This window comes from Lytechinus pictus, chromosome 12 (assembly GCF_037042905.1).
Source record: "Lytechinus pictus isolate F3 Inbred chromosome 12, Lp3.0, whole genome shotgun sequence".
Taxonomy (NCBI): domain Eukaryota; kingdom Metazoa; phylum Echinodermata; class Echinoidea; order Temnopleuroida; family Toxopneustidae; genus Lytechinus; species Lytechinus pictus.
Window position 1 is genome coordinate 3866547 of NC_087256.1, and position 18130 is coordinate 3884676.

At 37.1% G+C, this 18130-nt stretch overlaps 1 protein-coding gene across 2 annotated transcripts; it reads right to left on the reverse strand.

Moving 5' to 3' along the window:
• Positions 1–792: 792 nt before the first annotated feature.
• LOC129273206 (uncharacterized) lies at positions 793–16920 on the reverse strand. Of its 2 annotated transcripts, XM_064107243.1 has the most exons (8): positions 16562–16920; positions 11628–15039; positions 10858–11055; positions 9592–9661; positions 7207–7407; positions 6348–6599; positions 5305–5537; positions 793–4832 (listed from the first exon to the last, which is right to left on the reverse strand). In XM_064107243.1, the coding sequence occupies exons 1-8, from the start codon at positions 16821–16823 to the stop codon at positions 3434–3436; spliced, it is 6027 nt and encodes a 2008-aa protein (XP_063963313.1). In that variant the 5' UTR covers positions 16824–16920; the 3' UTR covers positions 793–3433. The 2 variants fall into 2 exon arrangements, with proteins under 2 accessions (XP_063963313.1, XP_063963314.1); XM_064107244.1 differs by lacking the exon at positions 7207–7407.
• Between the last annotated feature and the right edge of the window lie 1210 nt (positions 16921–18130).

Below are 18130 nucleotides of genomic sequence, written 5' to 3' on the forward strand. Positions count from 1 at the left end.
AAGTAGAAAAGTGGGTGTGGACCAAGTGGCGATTTACCATTAGCACAATGTGAAATGGTATTGCCCTTCCGTAACTACAAAGAATAAAGCAAACATGAAAATAACTTGCTTCAACTCCAAATCTTACCAATCATTAAATTACTATCTGGATGCTTTTCATTCAAAACATTTGACACAGCCAATGTTTCTTTTGATTTCTGCATTTCTAAATTGCTTTGCATACCTCATACAACCTATGTTACATGTATGCAAAAAAAAATTCTTGTAAAAAGTGTAAGAATAGAAAATAAACAATAAAAACAGAACAAGCACCATTAACATAGATCTATCACTCTATTTCTCTTTGGCTAAAAAGATTACATTCATATATTGCAAAAAGACAATTCTTTTAGAAAGAAAATCATTTTCATATTACACATTTTTTTTAAATAAAAAAGCTGCTTCTTTATAAATTGAAGTACTGATTTCATACCTCACTATACCATGACATTCAAATTAATAGACCTAAAATAACATTTAAATGTTTACATGTGTATTTTTCTTGAATAATTTGAATAAATGATAATCGTAACAGAACAAGAAAGTGCTACTAACAAAGATCTTGTAACCCATATCTCTCTGGCAAAAAATATAGAAAAAAAACCCAGATTCTTTAAAAGAAAAATTATTTTCATACTACACAATTTTTTAAAATTAAAAAAAGCTGCTTCTTTGCAAGTCAACACTTTAAAAATCAAAGTACTTATTGTATATTTCACTGTCATTTAAATCGACAGATCTAAAATAACATTGAAATGTTTACATATGTATGTGCGTTTCCATGAAAATTGATAGCATACATATTAAAAAGAATAAAAATAACACAGTACCTACTGCTCGTAATTAAGACTGAATATATTACTTCCATGGCATTCAAATTAACCGACCTAAAGAAACATTTACATGTTAAGATACATGTACATTTCCATGAAAATTTATATTTTACATATTAAAAGAATAAAAAAACCACATTACCCACTGCTTATAATCATCGTAAAGAAACATTTAAATGTTTACATACTTCTTTGAATAACCACAATAAAAAAAAATCTGATAAAAAAGCACCCTATAATTAAGGCCCACTTCTGAGTTCTTGTTGGTTTCTTTGTTTCAAAGAACTGACTGTTATATGCACTGCTGTAAAGTTTGATAAAAAATAAAAGAAATATCCACAGATCACACTGTGCAATATAATAATCTCACAATTTAGAATGACTTGCAATGTTCATTTCTTTGAGGTCACAAATATTTTTTTTGAGGTTTAACATCTTCATACTTGTTTTGTAATTTTACATTAAAGTCTAATCAAATCATTGTAACGTACATGTATGAGGTAAAATGGGTACTTCTTGTGTATTATAAAACGTTTCTTTAGTTAACACAAAAAGAGTGTATTTTTAGGAAAACAATGACATGTGGCCTTTGACCTTGTGACCTCAAAATAATTGCCACTCTTGTTCTTTCACTTGGATCAAGTTAAATTTTTTTTATCAAACAGATTTTAGTTGTTGAGAAAACAAAAATGGGACAGACGGACAGCCTGAAAAAACAATGCTTCCAGCAATCACCTATGTTGGACCAAAGCATAAAATGGCCCCTGGCATTTAATCTTGCAATACTTTTAGTTAAAATATCATGAAAGTAGAAATACTTTCTTTTATCCAGCTGGCATGGCCTCAATGAGAAAAAACATCTATTCTACATGATGAGCTGATATACTTGCATGAAAAACCACAATAAAAACAGCTCCCTTAAAACTTGAATAACAAACAGGTAATTATATGTACAACACAATAAGCAGTGTATGTGTAAAGTAGTAGATAACAGACTTTTTGATGACATTTGATTACAAACGTTGAGAGGCTATGAACTTTTACGGGGGGGGGGGGGGGCATACAACATCCAAGGTGAATGCTTTATAATGCATGATTGCCGTTTGATTAAAAAAACTTACAAAACTATAAAATGGTTGATCATTCTCAACTTTGAAAGAACAAGGTCAAAATCTTCTGAATTTGAGTTAGTCACTCCCCAATGCAAGGGCTCAAACCTGAAGATAAAAAAAAGGCATTAAGCAAACTTGCTATGTACAGGTATTTACAGTATCGTATGCTCATGTACCACTCTAATACACAATATATATGTGAAGAAGTGAATGTCTTTCATTGCTCCTTCCCCTTTCTGTTGTAGATTTAATTGTGTTGTTTCTGTAGGGAAAGCAGACTTGCAGTTATTTAGTCGCGATTTCCATTTGTGCTATACAATATTTTTTCAATAGAGAAGAAAGGGGGTGAGGACAGGTTTTCATAATTTTTTATGAAAGCTCATTGATATTAGAACTCTCATTGGTTCTATGGCATTTGCACTGGCAATAATTGCTCCACTATAATTTCCTCACACCAAACAAATGTCCACCTTCAACCATGATTTTAACACTATTCTATCCCAAAGCTAAAGCTAAACTAAAACTATTGCAACCCTAACCTTACAACTTAGATAAAATAAAGCCCAGAGCAATTGTCGCAGGAGCAAATGTTGTGTCCACCTCATATCACTGGAGTGCTCCAATATTTCTCTGGCTCCTATTATCAGATAGTATCAAGTACATTTTAATTTACTACAAAACACACTATTTTTTTGAGAAAACACATCACTTGGGTGAAGAGCGGCAATTATGCGACTAGGAACACCCAGACCACACAGGAGCATGGCATCTAGCTATAACATGATCTAAGTATGAGGTCTATTATAACATTCTTCATAATACATTGATGTCAAAGTGAATCTTGTATTTTGGCAGATCGATTCACACTACAAAAACCTCTTCTACTTTGATCATCTCTTAAAAAAAATGAAAACTAATAGAGATGATATATGATATCCATATTTTGTGAATTTAATATGTTTATCAGAGAGGAGGGTAGATCAAAGACAGAAGGGGGAGGGAAGTAAGGTTCCATACTGATTGTCACATGACATATATTTTCCACTATGATTACATCTTGCAGTGGAAGAAATAAAAATGGTTTGTTAAATCAATGAAAAAAAATTGTTCACCTCCAATATATGCAAGAGAAAACAGATTTCTCATAAGTTTTGTACACATTTAGGAACTTTAAAAAGTATATATAAAAGTACCAACATTTTTTGTTCTAAAAAGTTGGTAAACTACAATGAAACCCCTCTGGCTTGTATAAAACATATTTCAATCTAATGAAATATCCAATTAATTAATGCAATAGCATAGATGTGTTTTTTATGATTAAAGAGAGGGGAGTATCCATACAAATGGGTATGTGTTCCTGTAGCTGGCTTAAAATTATTGACTTGCAGTCACAGGTACAGGACAAGAAATCAATCTTCAACTTTACCACCTCCATCACTCACTCCCAAGTCAATATCCAAAATCAGCATATTGTCCACTTTCATCAGGATATCCACATTCCTGTCTATACCCAACCCTGGATTGCATGTGTGATTCTAGCAACCCAGGACCAGGAGTGGGAGATGACTGTGGCAGGGCACCTCCAAAGTTTTGGGGCATCACATTGGGGTAGGCAGCAACGACTGGAGGGCGAACCAAAGATCTGAAGTCACCTTGGTGGCTGGCCATAGCAGGGTGTCTTGGTGATCTGAAACATCCTTGGCTTGGAATGACAGAAGTGGGACAAGGAACTCTGAAAACAGGTCCATTGTTCATATGAATAGTATGCATGGGTGGTCTGTAGTTGCCGTGGATGTCAGCTGCAGCAGGGTGGGGCGGAGTTCTGCAAGCCCTCTCAAACACAGGTCTCAAAGGTGCCCGACAACTACCATGGCAGTGTGATCTACCATGATACTCTGGTCCTCTGTAAGACCCTTGGCTGACATCTTCTGGGAAACACTCACTGGGATGTTGGTCCAGAGGAGACGGACAAGCGTACCTCCTGTCCAGGAATGGTGGTGGCTCAAGCATCTCTGGCCTATCAGCTCTGTCCACCTGCGAATGTTCCTGGTTTACGGATGAATGGAAGTAGTCAATGACCACCCCTGTTCTTGTATCCCTCTCTGTGATTCTACAAGACTCCCACTGTGAATTAATGTGTGGTGATGGAGTCCTCCTACCTTGGCAGGGATTGAAAGAAGATGTGCGCTCCTCCTGGCAGGGTGGTCCAGGGACACTTTCATGTGGAAATTCTTTATGGGGCATATGGGGATTCCTAGAATTCATGTAGTAGTCACCGTACTCCTCAACGATGGTCACTGGGCTCATGCCTCTTGGTTCTTCATTTCTGACACTCATAGCTCTGGGATGACCGACTCTCTGCTCCACATGGGAGTCCTGGATGGGTTGAAATACTACATCATCACAGCGAGGATCTGGACGATCCCTTGTCCCAGAATATAATGGTGAGGACTTCTGCTTGATGCATCTCCTGTCCTGATTCATCTCATCATCCGGACGTTTGTTAGGTACTGAAATCAGCATCTGTTCATCACTCGGACGTCTGAGATTCCTAGGCTGTCTCCCCTCATCATGGTCATTTACAAAACCAAGGCGAGACCTAACGGGGATTTCTCTTGGTTTGATGATTCTCTGCTCAACACGTCTTTGTGGCTGTTCCTTATCTGGAGACGGGGAAGATCTCTCATATGAATGCTCTCTCATTTCCCTGTTCCCATGATAAACCTTCACCCTCTTGGCCTCCGATTGATCCTGATATCTGTACTCCTCTCTACGGTCACAAGTGGGCCACTTTTTGCCAATTTTTCTATCTGGGTCAGACCCTGTCCTTGGAGGAGGAGACTTGGACCTATCAATAGAAAAATAAGAAGTCTTTCTCTAGTGCCATCACCATAAGCACAGAGAGGCAGGTTTCAAAAAGCTGTTTGTGAAGATATACATAACTGAATTGATGGAGAGCCAGTCAGGATTTTTTATATCACTTTTAATGGCATCTTCTCTAGGCTTAATTTAAAAATATTTTCATATTTGCATTTTGAATCATAAATATAGGCTACAACATCAGCAATTCCACATGCTCAGGGAAGAATCAACTTTATTTAACATTATAATGAGGTCAAATTTAAAGTATTCCATATTTTGTATAATAAAATACAAAAAATAGAAAAACTACAGCATCTTTGCTTGTTCGATTTCTGTCTTTTTATTAAAAAACAACAACTTTTTTTGCAGGTTGGGGTGAATTTACCCTTTAATGGAAAATCACATCATTCCAAAGGTCACGAGACAAAATCTGGGGCCTATTTTTAAAGGATATTTACCTTGGGGTAGAGCGCTGGCGTGAGGTGTTGTCCTCTGCAACCTGTTGCATTGAAAGTGGCCCTCCTTTCTTGGCAATGAGAAATGCTCGTTGGTAATGCCGAATGATATCCTTCTGTTTCTCCATGAGGACGTCGCTTTCACGCTGTTGCTTATAGAGCTGAATTAATCTTTCCACCATCACCTTTTGACGTTGGCAGATCATGGCTACATCATCAGATACATTCTGCGTTGGCTTTTACAGGTAAGATAGGTAGAAAATGAGTACAAATAACAGGTTAAAAGTAAAGTAATTTGGAGCATATTCAGAGGCATCTCTAATATATTACATCATGCTTTAAAAGACAATCTCAAAGGCTTTCGAAACATTGCACAAATGTCGAGTTTTGTTCCAAATATAATATTAAAATGATTTCATTATGACATTATAAGTTGTCTTATGCCACTCTATTCACATTTTTGCCAACTTCTTTCAAATTAAGATATTCTTTAAAAAGAATTTGATTGATCCGAATTTCATCATTGCCTTTCAAAGAAAAAGCTTCTCGCTGCCGCAACCCCCTTTTATTTATTGGTGGGGGGCCATTCATATTCCATTTACTTTGTACAGACAAATGTTTTTTTAATTTTTTTTATTATTATTTATTCAACCATCAAAAGGATAAAAACAGTACAATATACAGTATTAACAAAGTATCAGAAAAACAAAAAACGAACAAATAGATGGTTCGGAGACCCCGGAGAAGCGATGCTTATTAAAGGGGTCACCACGATACATTGATACATTACAAATAACAAAATCAAAGAGTAAATATCTTAGATCAAAATTACATGTAAGTGAAACACTCCTGCAGCAAAAAAAGAAAAAGGATGGGGTTAAGGGGGGGGGCACTTATTATATCACAATGTCTGGTCAATCCCTTTAGGGGATTTCTGACCTGATCAAGACTTTCAACACTTATCTGACAGGAATGTTATAAAAAGTTTCATCTGTACTTCCTAAGCCTTGTCTATGAATGTAAAAAAAAATTAACCCCCCAAATACCTGCAGTCCAGAATTATTTTGCATCAGTCCAAGGCGGAGTTGAAGAGCAGGAGGAAGCTGTTGCTGAAGGCGTCTCTGTAGCTCTTGCTGTTGCTGCTGCAATTGCTGCTGCTGTTGCTGTAGTTGCTGCTTCTGCTGTTGCTGCTGCAATTGCTGCTGCTGTAGTTGCTGCTTTTGCTGAAGTTGCTGCTGCAGGATTTCCGAAGGCTGAATCACTGGGCCATTCCTGATCAACTGCTGAAGGGCTAAGTTCTAATTCAAAACCATTGTTACAATCAGGAAATATAAAATAAAGTTAAAGACTGATCAGGGTAGACAATTATATAGGTCTTTATGAGACAGTGGTCTTTATGGACATCTCTGTCTACATTACATTGTTGTTTTTAATGGACATTGAATGCATTCTCCTAGCATTCAATGAACATGTTTGATTGTAAGATGAGAAACCCCACCACTAAAAATTCAGGAGAAATATATTTGAAAGTCAGTCAAACGATATTTTCTTTTGTTACACATAGCTATCAGCATGGATGTAGACTGTTTTTTAAGTTTTTGCACTCCTTCACCTTTTTTTACACAAAGTTATCATCTTCCTTCCGCAAAGTTCTGGCTGTATGACTTTTATCAGGTAAATACAGAAGAAGAGCTTTGAGGATGTTAAGACATACAGAAATAGTCAATCAATGAAATATAGTTAGAAGAATAGCTAAATGTTAAAGGATTTTTAAATCAGATTTTCTGTAGCATGGCAAAAAAGGAGAATATAGGACAGAGGTATCTAGTTTTTCATTACTGAGACTTGAGAACATTTCAGGAACTTGATAAATGTTTGGGTAACAGTATAACATGAATAACTCACTGATGATATGTTGGCAGCTTTTTGAGCACCCAGTCTTTGTTGCAAGGCCAACCGCTCAGAAGCACTTAGCGATTTATTGGCTAGCAGTTCTGAAGCGCTCAGTGGTTTGGGGGCTAGCCGTTCCGAAGCACTCTGTGGTTTGTGGGACGACCGATTCCTGTTAGGACCCAAGACTCGCTGGGGACTCCTCTCTTTAACCGCCTGCATTACATACCCATTATGGGGAATTATAGTTCATTTTTTAAATTCAAGTTTTACATTTTAATCATGGAAACAAAAGCTCAAACATGTGCATATCAAGGTTGACCATAAGGTAAATCATGGCCACACAAAGACGTCACTAATCAGTATTAAAATTGAAGGTGCTGCATGAATGATGTCAAAATCTTTTGAAATAAAAAAAAATTGTGGTATGTATCATAGACCTTTGCTTCAAAGGGGTTGTCTAAATCTGGGATAAAACACTTCATAAACAATTTCCAGAGATGTATGACACACAACAATGCTCTGTGCATCAATCGCTTGAAAATAGTACGGGTTATATTTAATTTAAATCTCTTTTTAAAAAAGTACAAAAAATCAAGCAGTTGTTTCCTGAATGTGTGTCTCTGTCCATCGCACCAGAAATAATATTCATTTATATGAACATGTATTACTTATGAGGAATGCTCATAGCAATTGCATCGGACAACTTGACATTTATGTGCAAAACCGCAATCACAGCAAAACCAATAGGAAAACTCATGTCAGGACTAATTGAAGCCTGTCATGAAGCATCTGTTTGAGTGCAATAAAGCAGTAACCACCTCTCTATTAACACATAAAGATGTGTACACAGTATGAAGACAAACTTTTGCCACACATTCAGTGCTGACTAGATCTGGTGTGAAATCAACAAGGAAGATTCTCTAGCTAGTGTAGAAAATGAAAAATGCACAGCAAATCAGCAAGGGTATCTGTCTTGTGGCCAAATTGTCTTATTTTTACTTAAAAAAAAATAATATTTTCACAACTCAACTTGAGATATTGGTTTGAAGACCACATGGGGGCTATTTCCTTAAAATCAATCAGAAATGAGTCAAGAAAACAACTTAATTATTAACATGGGTGGAAAAGGCCTCACTTTTAACTTGCAAAAAATAGGTCCATGAACAGAGAAGTTAGAGAAAGTCTCCAAACAAGGAACTGTTCAAGAATAAACCACTCAAACTTTTGAGAATGCCATTATGACGTCACTCTAGAAAGTGTGTCCCACTCCAGCATGCTGATCCACTCTTTGTCAACACAGACAGGCTATGCATTGAAAATTATATCAAACAATAAAGCTACATCATCGTATCACTCATAGAACTTGAATGCTTACACAAATAAGAGTAGTAATATGGACCAAAAAGACATTGTTTATAGGGGATGATATGATTAATCTTAACGATTTTTATCAACCAAATGGAGGGGGAATCAATAAATCATAAGACGTGCCAGTGAGTATATTCATTTGTGAAATAAGTCACTTGAAATTATCAAATTTCAATTCTGAAAATGGTCTGTATAATTGTCAAGATTCTTTTTACTTGGGCTGGATAAAAATTCACAAATTGCACAGGCGAGTCCAACTAAAGTTGGATTCTTTTTTCTTGCCATCATTAAAAGGAACATACCACCAAGAATCGTCCATCACTCATTTGATGAACAGTACACTTGTGATTGCCAAGAGGCCAGGATAGAAATAAAAATTAGGATGTTCAATCAACATCAATATGTTCAATGCAGTACAAGAAACTTCCATTAAGTTGTTCTGCATAGTCTGAACTGTTTGACAATTGGGTGTCAGGAATAAGGCGTCTTCTCCAGTATAAAAATGGTACTTCAACCTCTATAGCTGGCTTCCGGGGAGCAACATTGCCTATCATTCAGCAAATGTTGCCTCCCCTCCCCTTAAGATGCTGTAAGAGGGACACACACGCACCACGCGCACACTGCACCTAGCACACTGTATATAGTGCACCAAGAATACCACCACAGGATCACCACTTCACCTGAAGCACTGGCAGCACCTGACACAGCACAACCCTCTCCAGGACAGCGTGTACGCTTTTTGGGAGAGTACTTCTTCAAGGTTCAAGGTACATGTATGTAGCATATGTTCATTGCATGATCATTTCTTTAATGCATTTTCCTCTCTGTTTATCTTTTGTTCTTTCTATCTGTTTACCCCCCCCCCCCCTCTCTCTCTCTTTTTCCACCTCTCTCTTTCCTTATGCCTGAGTTTCTTTCTCTAACTTTAAATCCAAATCCCAGAAACTCTTTCATTATTTTGTCATCAAGTAGCATATATGTTCCAATTTAGATTGCTTTCCCTTCTTGTTTGAAGAAGGCAAAACTTACCCTATGAGCTTCTTGACTTTTGAAAACATATCGCGAGTTTTCGTTCCGGGAATGGATGGATACTTTATACCTGAAAGAACAGGATAGGTTAACTTCATCAGACAGATGTTTCTTGTTGAGTGATAATAAGGCAGAGTAGCAGCGGCAGAGACAAAACTCCAATTCTGCAAAGTGTCGATTGTGATCTTAGGAACATTTCCTTGCTGACGCCTATTACATCACTCACCATTTTGTGAATTGTTCAAATGCAAGGAGATAGTGCTATGCACTCTAATTTGTTTTAAATGTATTGTGAGATTATTTATATTCAAAACACACATCTTATGTTATGAGAAACTGTGCATGTCCTGCCAAACATGACTTGTTTTTCTTATTTTGATTGTAGTTAATGTAATTTTTTTCAACAATGAATTTCATTAAAAAGGTCAATTATTTTTATTTCTTATCAGTAAATTCATTTTTGGCACAATGGTTTTTCAATGGTCTTTGATAAATTTTTATCAAAAATCCTTGATAATGAAATTTTAAAAGGAAAATATGTTATAGAATTATCAAAATAGATATTTAATAATGTACATGACGAAAATTCTGACATATTTTTCATTCAAAATCTTATTAGCAAGATTAATTTTAGAATAAATGAAATCATTATTGAGGTTTGTTGCTTTAAATGTTTTATATTCAGACGATTATTAATATAAAAAAAATGATGTACAAATTTCAATTCACATTGCAATTGCGCATTCAGCAATAACAATTCTTCCCTTCACATTACCAAAATATAATTTATAACTTTTTATGTTGGTTGAAGAAATTTTATAATTGTTTCAGTATCATCATGCTTAAAAGAGAGTCTTGACTACAGGACCAGGTTAAATGTATAATTAAAACATAATACTAAGCATATGATATGATAAAATTTTAAAGAGGTGCAAGGTTGAAAGTTACGGTACTCAAGATTAAAAGAAGTTTTTAGTAAAAAAATAGCATGATCAACAATAATGATTTAATGAAATAAAGAGCTTGCTTATGTCTTTCAATGATAGCTCATCCTTATTATACATGTATAGCTATTTAGGCATAACACAACCATGAACACTTGTACATGTATTTTAATAAATCTATCACCTAAAGGGACCTGTCTTATTTGGGAATCAATAAGTGCTTTATAAACGTGGAATGTTATTATTGTTCATTATCAGAAAACATGACATTTTAACAGGTTATATAACCTAGCAACGCATAAACATTAGGAAAGCAACCTACTCTGGTTTGGTATCTCTCTGACTTCTATCTTCACTTCTAGACGTCGTCGTCCTTGACATTGTTCTCGACCTCAGAGGGGATGATGGCATCTCTCTGGAACTTGAGCTGCACTGTTTTTTATATGACTCAACACTCATATCTTTGGTAGATGTGGACGTACTACTGTCATCCACCGATACCGCTTTATCTTTTTCTGGACTAAATTTTTCAAATAGATAGTGAAAACAATGAAGTTATTCTTCACGAGTTGAAGCAAAGATAATTCAAAATGGTGTCGAAGGATGGGGGAGGGGGAGAGGAGGGGGGGTGGGTGGAGATCACAAATTTAATTGTTCAAATATTCAATGACTTCACATAAATTCCAGTTGTGAGTAAAGGTCATAAAATGAATTCAAGCATAATCCTACAAACTGATAACCCACATTTACATTTAAAAAATTAACGAGAAAATTTGACATAGTATCCACTGATGGTCATGTATTCCCCCCAAGTGATACTAATACATACCACATGTGCTAATAGCTGTGTTGGTAATTTTTAGAAGTCAAAATTTCCTTCTAAATGTAGATTTCATCATTTCACCTTTGAACTTGCTAGACCTCGATCCATTATGATAAAGAAAAATTAGTTGTGATTTCTCAATAGGATGTAAATTGAATTGAAAATTGGATTTTGAAGACTTATTTGAGTATAGCATTAACCATTGAAAAATTAAGAGGGGATAGACCGAAAGAGATTAATTAAAGGATGATATCGCCAAACCAACTAACCTCTGTTTAGTCAACTGAAGATTTTCATCCTGTAGAAGATCCTCAAGGTTACTCATCAGATCTTCTGTATCACATACAAGGGACAATGCATCCTCATTCTCAGGTGTCTCATCTCCAAGACAAGAGTTTCCTTGAGGCTTTTCTTGCAGCTCTGTGCCTAAATCTCCTAGGTCATGTTCTGGTGTTGAATCAGTCTCTGAATACACTTCCTGTTTAACATCAAGTTCAATCCCATCATTTGTATCCACCATCGCAGCATCGGTGCTCTCTTTGGCTTTCCCGTCGAACAGACTGTTGAAAATTCCAACCAAGCTTTGACTTGTATTGTGGTTTTTCATTTTTACTGGACTAGGAGAAGCGGAACCAAACTCTAGATCTAGGGCATCACTCAAACCACTCAATGAACAACCCATACTTTCGTCTGAATCCTCTAAAACAGTATTAATGACAGGACTATCCAATGCACCACTTGTGACTGATAGTAAATTAACATCACCTTGATCAGTATCTGCTTTGCCTGTGTTACAACCCTCATCCTCTTTCTCCTTCAACTGCAGGGCAGAATGCTCTCTCAGGTCATCAAAGCTATCTGATGTTGACTGCTCAAAATCATTCATTAAAGAAGTAACTGAATGTGATTTTGATTGGTTGTTTGAGTAGCCTGATAGATCAGATGATTCTTTTGTAAGATCTAGGATCATATCATGCCCAAATTGTGGAGATACATTACTATCTACAAGTACATTTTCATTGCTGAATGTTACAACAAGGCCTGTGGATTCTCCGGAGATGATCTCCCTTCTTTGGTCAATCCAAAAAGTTCCATCAGATTCATTTGTTTTCTCTGGTGATGACTGTTTTTCCGCCTCAAGGTGCAGGTAAGAGAATGGAACTCTGCCTTTGCTCTCGTCTAGATCAATGTCTTGCATTCTAAGTTTGTCTCCTCTTTGGCATATTTTCAGGCATGAATTTTCAGGACGTTTCAGGTGGAAGTCATCATTTGCTTCTTCAAGTGACTTTCCCGTCTGTTCTGGAACAAGGTTGGTTTGAAGACAGGGATCATCGATACAATCAGGGCTATACATTCTTTGTGGTATTTCAGGTGATGACCGACGACTGCCACTCTCACCAAGACACTCCTCGGTAAAGTCCAAACACACGGAATCAGAATCCAGTAATGCTTCATTATTTATATCAGTAGATGTTAGATCAGCACCAACTTGATTTTTTTCTTCTTGCCTCTTAAAGTCTACTTTCTGGTCATTTGATGGACTCTCCATTTTGTCTTCTATGGGTTCAGAAAATGATGAAGTGACTTTAGAACTTATTTCAGATGAAACAGAATGTTCGCCATAATGATCAGTACTTGAATTCTCTTGAGAGTGATCAAATCCATCACTCTCACACTGAATCAAAATTTCCTTCTCTTGGTCCCTTTGTTTCTTGTCAGGGAGGACTTCATGACCCATGAGATCACCACTGGATTTGCTAGCATCATCGCACACTGCAGGGTTCTCTATAAACCCTTCCTTCACCTCTTGTAGATGATTGTTAACCATGTTGATTGTGTCAGTGCCTAGAACAGATTCTTTACTGACCTCATTGACATCTTGAACTTCTTTAGTTATCTCAAAACACTTAGCAAGCAACCCAGCCGGTTGCTTAGCACAAAGATACTGACATTCCTCCACAGGCGCATTCCCAGTCACTTCTGAACTAATAGACAGACTCCAATTCGCAGGCTCTGTGATCATAGTAAAAGTGCCCTCCTTAGTAGTCTTGTTCCCCTCCACTGCTGGATGGTTTACTCTATCCGATTCAGAGATGGTTTCAGAGTGTGGCACTTCAATAACAGTTTGGTTCTCATTGCATTCTGGTACACCTTGTTCTTCTTGAGCCACATATGCCATTTCACCAACAGTCTCTAGCAAATCATCGTTGTTGTTGTTTCTGTCTTCCTTAAATTTTACCTGAGAGCTTGCTTTCACCTGTGACTGCTTTGGCCCTATCACAAACTCATGATCACGTTCTATTGACTCTACTTCGTTATCTTCACTAACCGAATACCCACAGGTAGGAGATGGATCATAGACTTCATCTTTCCCTTTTTCATTATTAATCTCAGCTTGTGAGGCAGAAGATGTACCTTGGTGCGTTGGGTTACACTTTGTGTTAACTCTGTCTGGCATTTCTTTCTTTTCATTTGGTACTTGTATTGAAATAAGTTGTCCCACTGCTTGCCAAGACCGATCAACCAATATCCCAGGCCCAGTCTTTTCATTTCTAGCAGCCAGCGCAGGATTTATTCCCAGTTCTTGTTTGATGCCAGCATGGTCCTGCATTCTTGTAATTTCCAGTTCTTGTTTGATGACAGCATGGTTCTGCATCCTTGTAATTCCCAGTTCTTGTTTGATGTCAGTATGGTCCTGTGTTCTTGTAATTCCCAGTTCTTGTTTGATGCCAGCATGGTCCTGTGTTCTTGTATTTCCCAGTTGTTTCATGCCAGCATGGTCCTGTGTTCTTGTAATTCCCAGTTCTTGTTTGATGCCAGCATGGTCCTGCATTTTTGTAATTCCAAGTTCTTGTTTGATGTCAGTATGGTCCTGTGTTCTTGTAATTCCCAGTTCTTGTTTGATGCCAGCATGGTCCTGCATTTTTGTAATTCCAAGTTCTTGTTTGATGCCAGCATGGTCCTGTGTTCTTGTAATTCCCAGTTCCTGTTTGATGCCAGCATGGTCCTGCGTTTTTGTAATTCCAAGTTCTTGTTTGATGTCAGTATGGTCCTGTGTTCTTGTAATTCCCAGTTTTTGTTTGATGCCAGCATGGTCCTGCGTTTTTGTAATTCCAAGTTCTTGTTTGATGCCAGCATGGTCCTGCGTTTTTGTGATTCCAAGTTCTTGTTTGATGCCAGCATAGACCTGTGTTCTTGTAATCCCCAGTTTCTGTTTGATGCCAGCATGGTCCTGTGTTCTTGTAATTCCCAGTTCTTGTTTGATGCCAGTATGGTGCTGTGTTCTTGTAAATCCCAGTTCCTGTTTGATGCCTGCATAGTCCTGCATTCTTGTAATTCCCAGTTCTTGTTTGATGTCAGTATGGTCCTGTGTTCTTGTAATTCCCAGTTCCTGTTTGATGCCAGCATGGTCCTGTATTTTTATAACCCCCAGTTCCTGTTTAATGCCAGCATGGTTGTCACTTTGATGAAGCCAATGGTTAGAACTATCTTGTTGCATATTGGAAAGCACGTCTTTATGTGCTCTTGAATGTCCCTTATCATGTGGGATCTTAAATTCATGCTGTTTAGATTTATTCTCCCTTCGCAACTGTGACAGAAGCATTCCAACTGATTTTTCTGAGTTTTTCATGTTCTGAAGCTTACTTTGGTCCTCGCCATTCTTGCTATTCTTTACTTTACCTGAATTTAAAAGAAATCACACAAAATAAATAGAAAAATGTGTATCATTGTATGCATTCATTGACTTATCCTATGATAATCAGATCATCAAAGTTAGTTTTTTTAAGTGTTTACTGATTATTTCCATTTTAGCAAGTTCCCTTCAAGTTGTGATTTTCACTGCAGATATTTAACAAAATTCATCCCACCAGGATAATAAACCAAACTGATCACTAAGAAGTCTTTTAGGGGCAAAACATGAATATTTGAAATAGTACATAAAAATAAATCTGAGGTAAATAGCAATTAGAGGGGCAGTGTATGTTGAAGCCAATAAAAAATACACAGAAGCAAATCGATTGGCAGGTTTCCATTTTCTGCTTTAATGATCATTTGACCACGAGTCTTGCAATCGATAAAATATGCAATATGATCCTTTTACCTTATCATCCTTATCATATGTGTGGTATAACCCAATGGTTATTTGTACCAAATAAATAAGATCAAATAAGAGCAAGTTAAACATTAACATCATTTAAAATGACTTATGAACCCATCACCCTCGTAGACACACACACACACACACATGGTATACCAAGTGCCAACATAATTGATGCAGAATGAGTAATTTGAACAAAAACTTGACCTTTTGAGCCCTAGATGACCTTTGAAGTTTGATCCCACCCTCAAGGACACACGTGTGGTATTAATACCCAAGGATCATATGAACCAAGTGTCAATATAATTGATGCAGAAATAAAGAAATGAGAAACGAGGAACAGATTCATAAGCCTTGCTCACTCGCTTCTCTCGAGGTCGAACACAACTTTTTGCCCCTTCCCCCCCTTTTCAAAATTTTGTGTTCTTTAGTAAGTTTAGACTTTAATTTATGGCTACTGACTACTGTACTGCACTAGCCTAAAATAGTAGGTCTAGATCACTTGTTCACTGCAACCACCCTGCCTGTGGGGAATCTACAGGTTGGACTATGGAGTATGGCATGCCAATGATGTACAGAGCACACACTTAAAAAATGATTACAATATCACTTTTGTGACCAAAATTTCTAAAGTTGCAATTTATTTTTCATTAGTAACTTGGGAATAATTTTTGTATTCACTAGAGCGCTCAAAAACTTGAATTTTGGGCATATTTTGTGTACGACCTCTATTGGTGGAAAATAATATGGCAAGAAAATTGTCATTTTTTAATCTTTATTTTTAATTAAGAAAAAATAAATTTAAAGAATCAAATTTACTTACGGGCCAAGTTGTATCACGAATAGGTGTAATGGAAACTGTCAGTGTAAAAAAATCAAGCATTTGTCCCAAAGAAAAAGAGAAAATAAGCCAAACATTGCCGTCCTTATTTTGCCACAGATGGAGATATAACTGAGAACAAGGTTATATCATAACCTTGTTCATTGAATGAGTGGTCTAACTTTTTAGATCTGCTACTAGTACTAAATACTATGACTATGAGTTAACTATTACAGTTTGACATTCATATTTAAAAAGAAACTACCCTTAGGGCTTAGCCTTACCCGATTCTCCGGTCTTGTCCCATTCTTCGACTTCGTTATCGGACATCTCAGATGAAGATTCCCCAGAGGAGTCGGGATACATCACTCTAAGCTGACTGAGAGCATTCTCCTGCTTTGGCTTGGCCTCGGGCTTCGTCGGTGCACGCACTGCCAAACTTTCCTTCATCTTTACTTCGTTTCCTGGCATCACATTTTTAAGATTTTCACGCCGGATACAAATATTGTCTTTGACAGATGACAAATATGAATTCCTATTCCACATAGCAACCTCAACAAAACAGTAGATCAAGTTAGAAAATCCATCGTAAACTAGCAATGCATTCCGCTATATCAGTCCACGTGTCGTGAATTTTTTAAGATGCCATGTATGCACAAGCGCGTTTCTCGAAACCAATAATAGTGCAGTCATGTGCAAGAGTGTACAGGCCGATATGTTGTATTCAATGGTTTGTCTCCCAACTTAGAAGTGTATTGATCAAGTGTAAGCGGGTCCTAGACGTTGTCGATTTGAAAGGAGTCCTCGATTTCACAGGCACGCACGCGGTGCAGGTGGTGGATGCACCGGCCAGAACGACGCCTCCGCCTAGAGAGATGATATTGCTCAGTGGTGAACAACTGCAAATTGCTGGTATCTATGGATATATGGGGAAGGACGGGGGGGTCATCGTCATTGTATTGGGTCTGCAAGGGGAGGCTAGCTAAAGCCGGGTCTAAATAAAATGAGGAGACTACGAGTTTTGGCCCCATGTGCCTCCTTGAATAGAAAGTAATCATTTCAAGACAAGATGAAACCTTTTTTGTCTAAACATGAGAAATCAGCGCCCCTCCCTAATGAGTCGAGTCCTCGGACGAGTATATATGACCCACATAGGCCTACCCCTGTGAAAGTTGCCCCTTTTAGTTTTAAACGACTATTTACATCGATCAAAATAGCACCCGGGCCGTATTCTGAAAATTGTCTTAAGATAAATATTCTGTTACTGTTAATTTCTGCAAGTGCATCTTGATTAATTAATCCAGTTTCGAAATGTGTTTATCCTCTATTGCTCCTTTTTCATAACAAAATTCCTCTTCTGCAGTATGTAGTCCACTTTCACCTCTGATGAGCGCCCCATTTAAAATATACCCTTATTCATGCACTTCTGACAAATGCCCCCTTTCTTTCAAATTGTTCAAAATTTTCACAGTTATGTAATGAAAGGTCATGGAAATTATCAACCTTTCAGGTCGGGGCAGCGGAACCAGGAGGGGGCGCTTGCCCTCAATAATCGAAGGCCATAGGTAAGTTCTTTTTCAAAATGAAATGTGCCCTTTGTGAATTAACACATTTTTAATTTGCGCATTTTCGTCCAAGAAGTTGATACTCATTTATTTTGGTATATTGTTAAACATTTCCTTCCTTTTTCATTCATTTTCTCTCTTTTTTTATTGATTTTTTTGCCCCTTTTGAATCGGGTGTGAATTTTATTTAACAAACATTTTATGCCTAAAAAGGGCATTTGGCCTCTCACCATACAGTAACAATTTTCAATAATTTACTACACTACAAATAAAAAAATCAAAGTTGTA

What these genes read in the sequence shown, in the direction of transcription:
- LOC129273206 (XM_064107243.1), bottom strand. Translation starts at nt 16,823, where the DNA reads ATGTGGAATAGGAATTCATATTTGTCATCTGTCAAAGACAATATTTGT. An exon ending in GGACAAGACCGGAGAATCGG is followed by an intron (nt 15,040 to 16,561) that starts GTAAGGCTAAGC and finishes TTTTAAATTCAG; the next exon opens with GTAAAGTAAAGAATAGCAAG. An exon ending in CAGAGAGATACCAAACCAGA is followed by an intron (nt 9,662 to 10,857) that starts GTAGGTTGCTTT and finishes CTGTTCTTTCAG; the next exon opens with GTATAAAGTATCCATCCATT.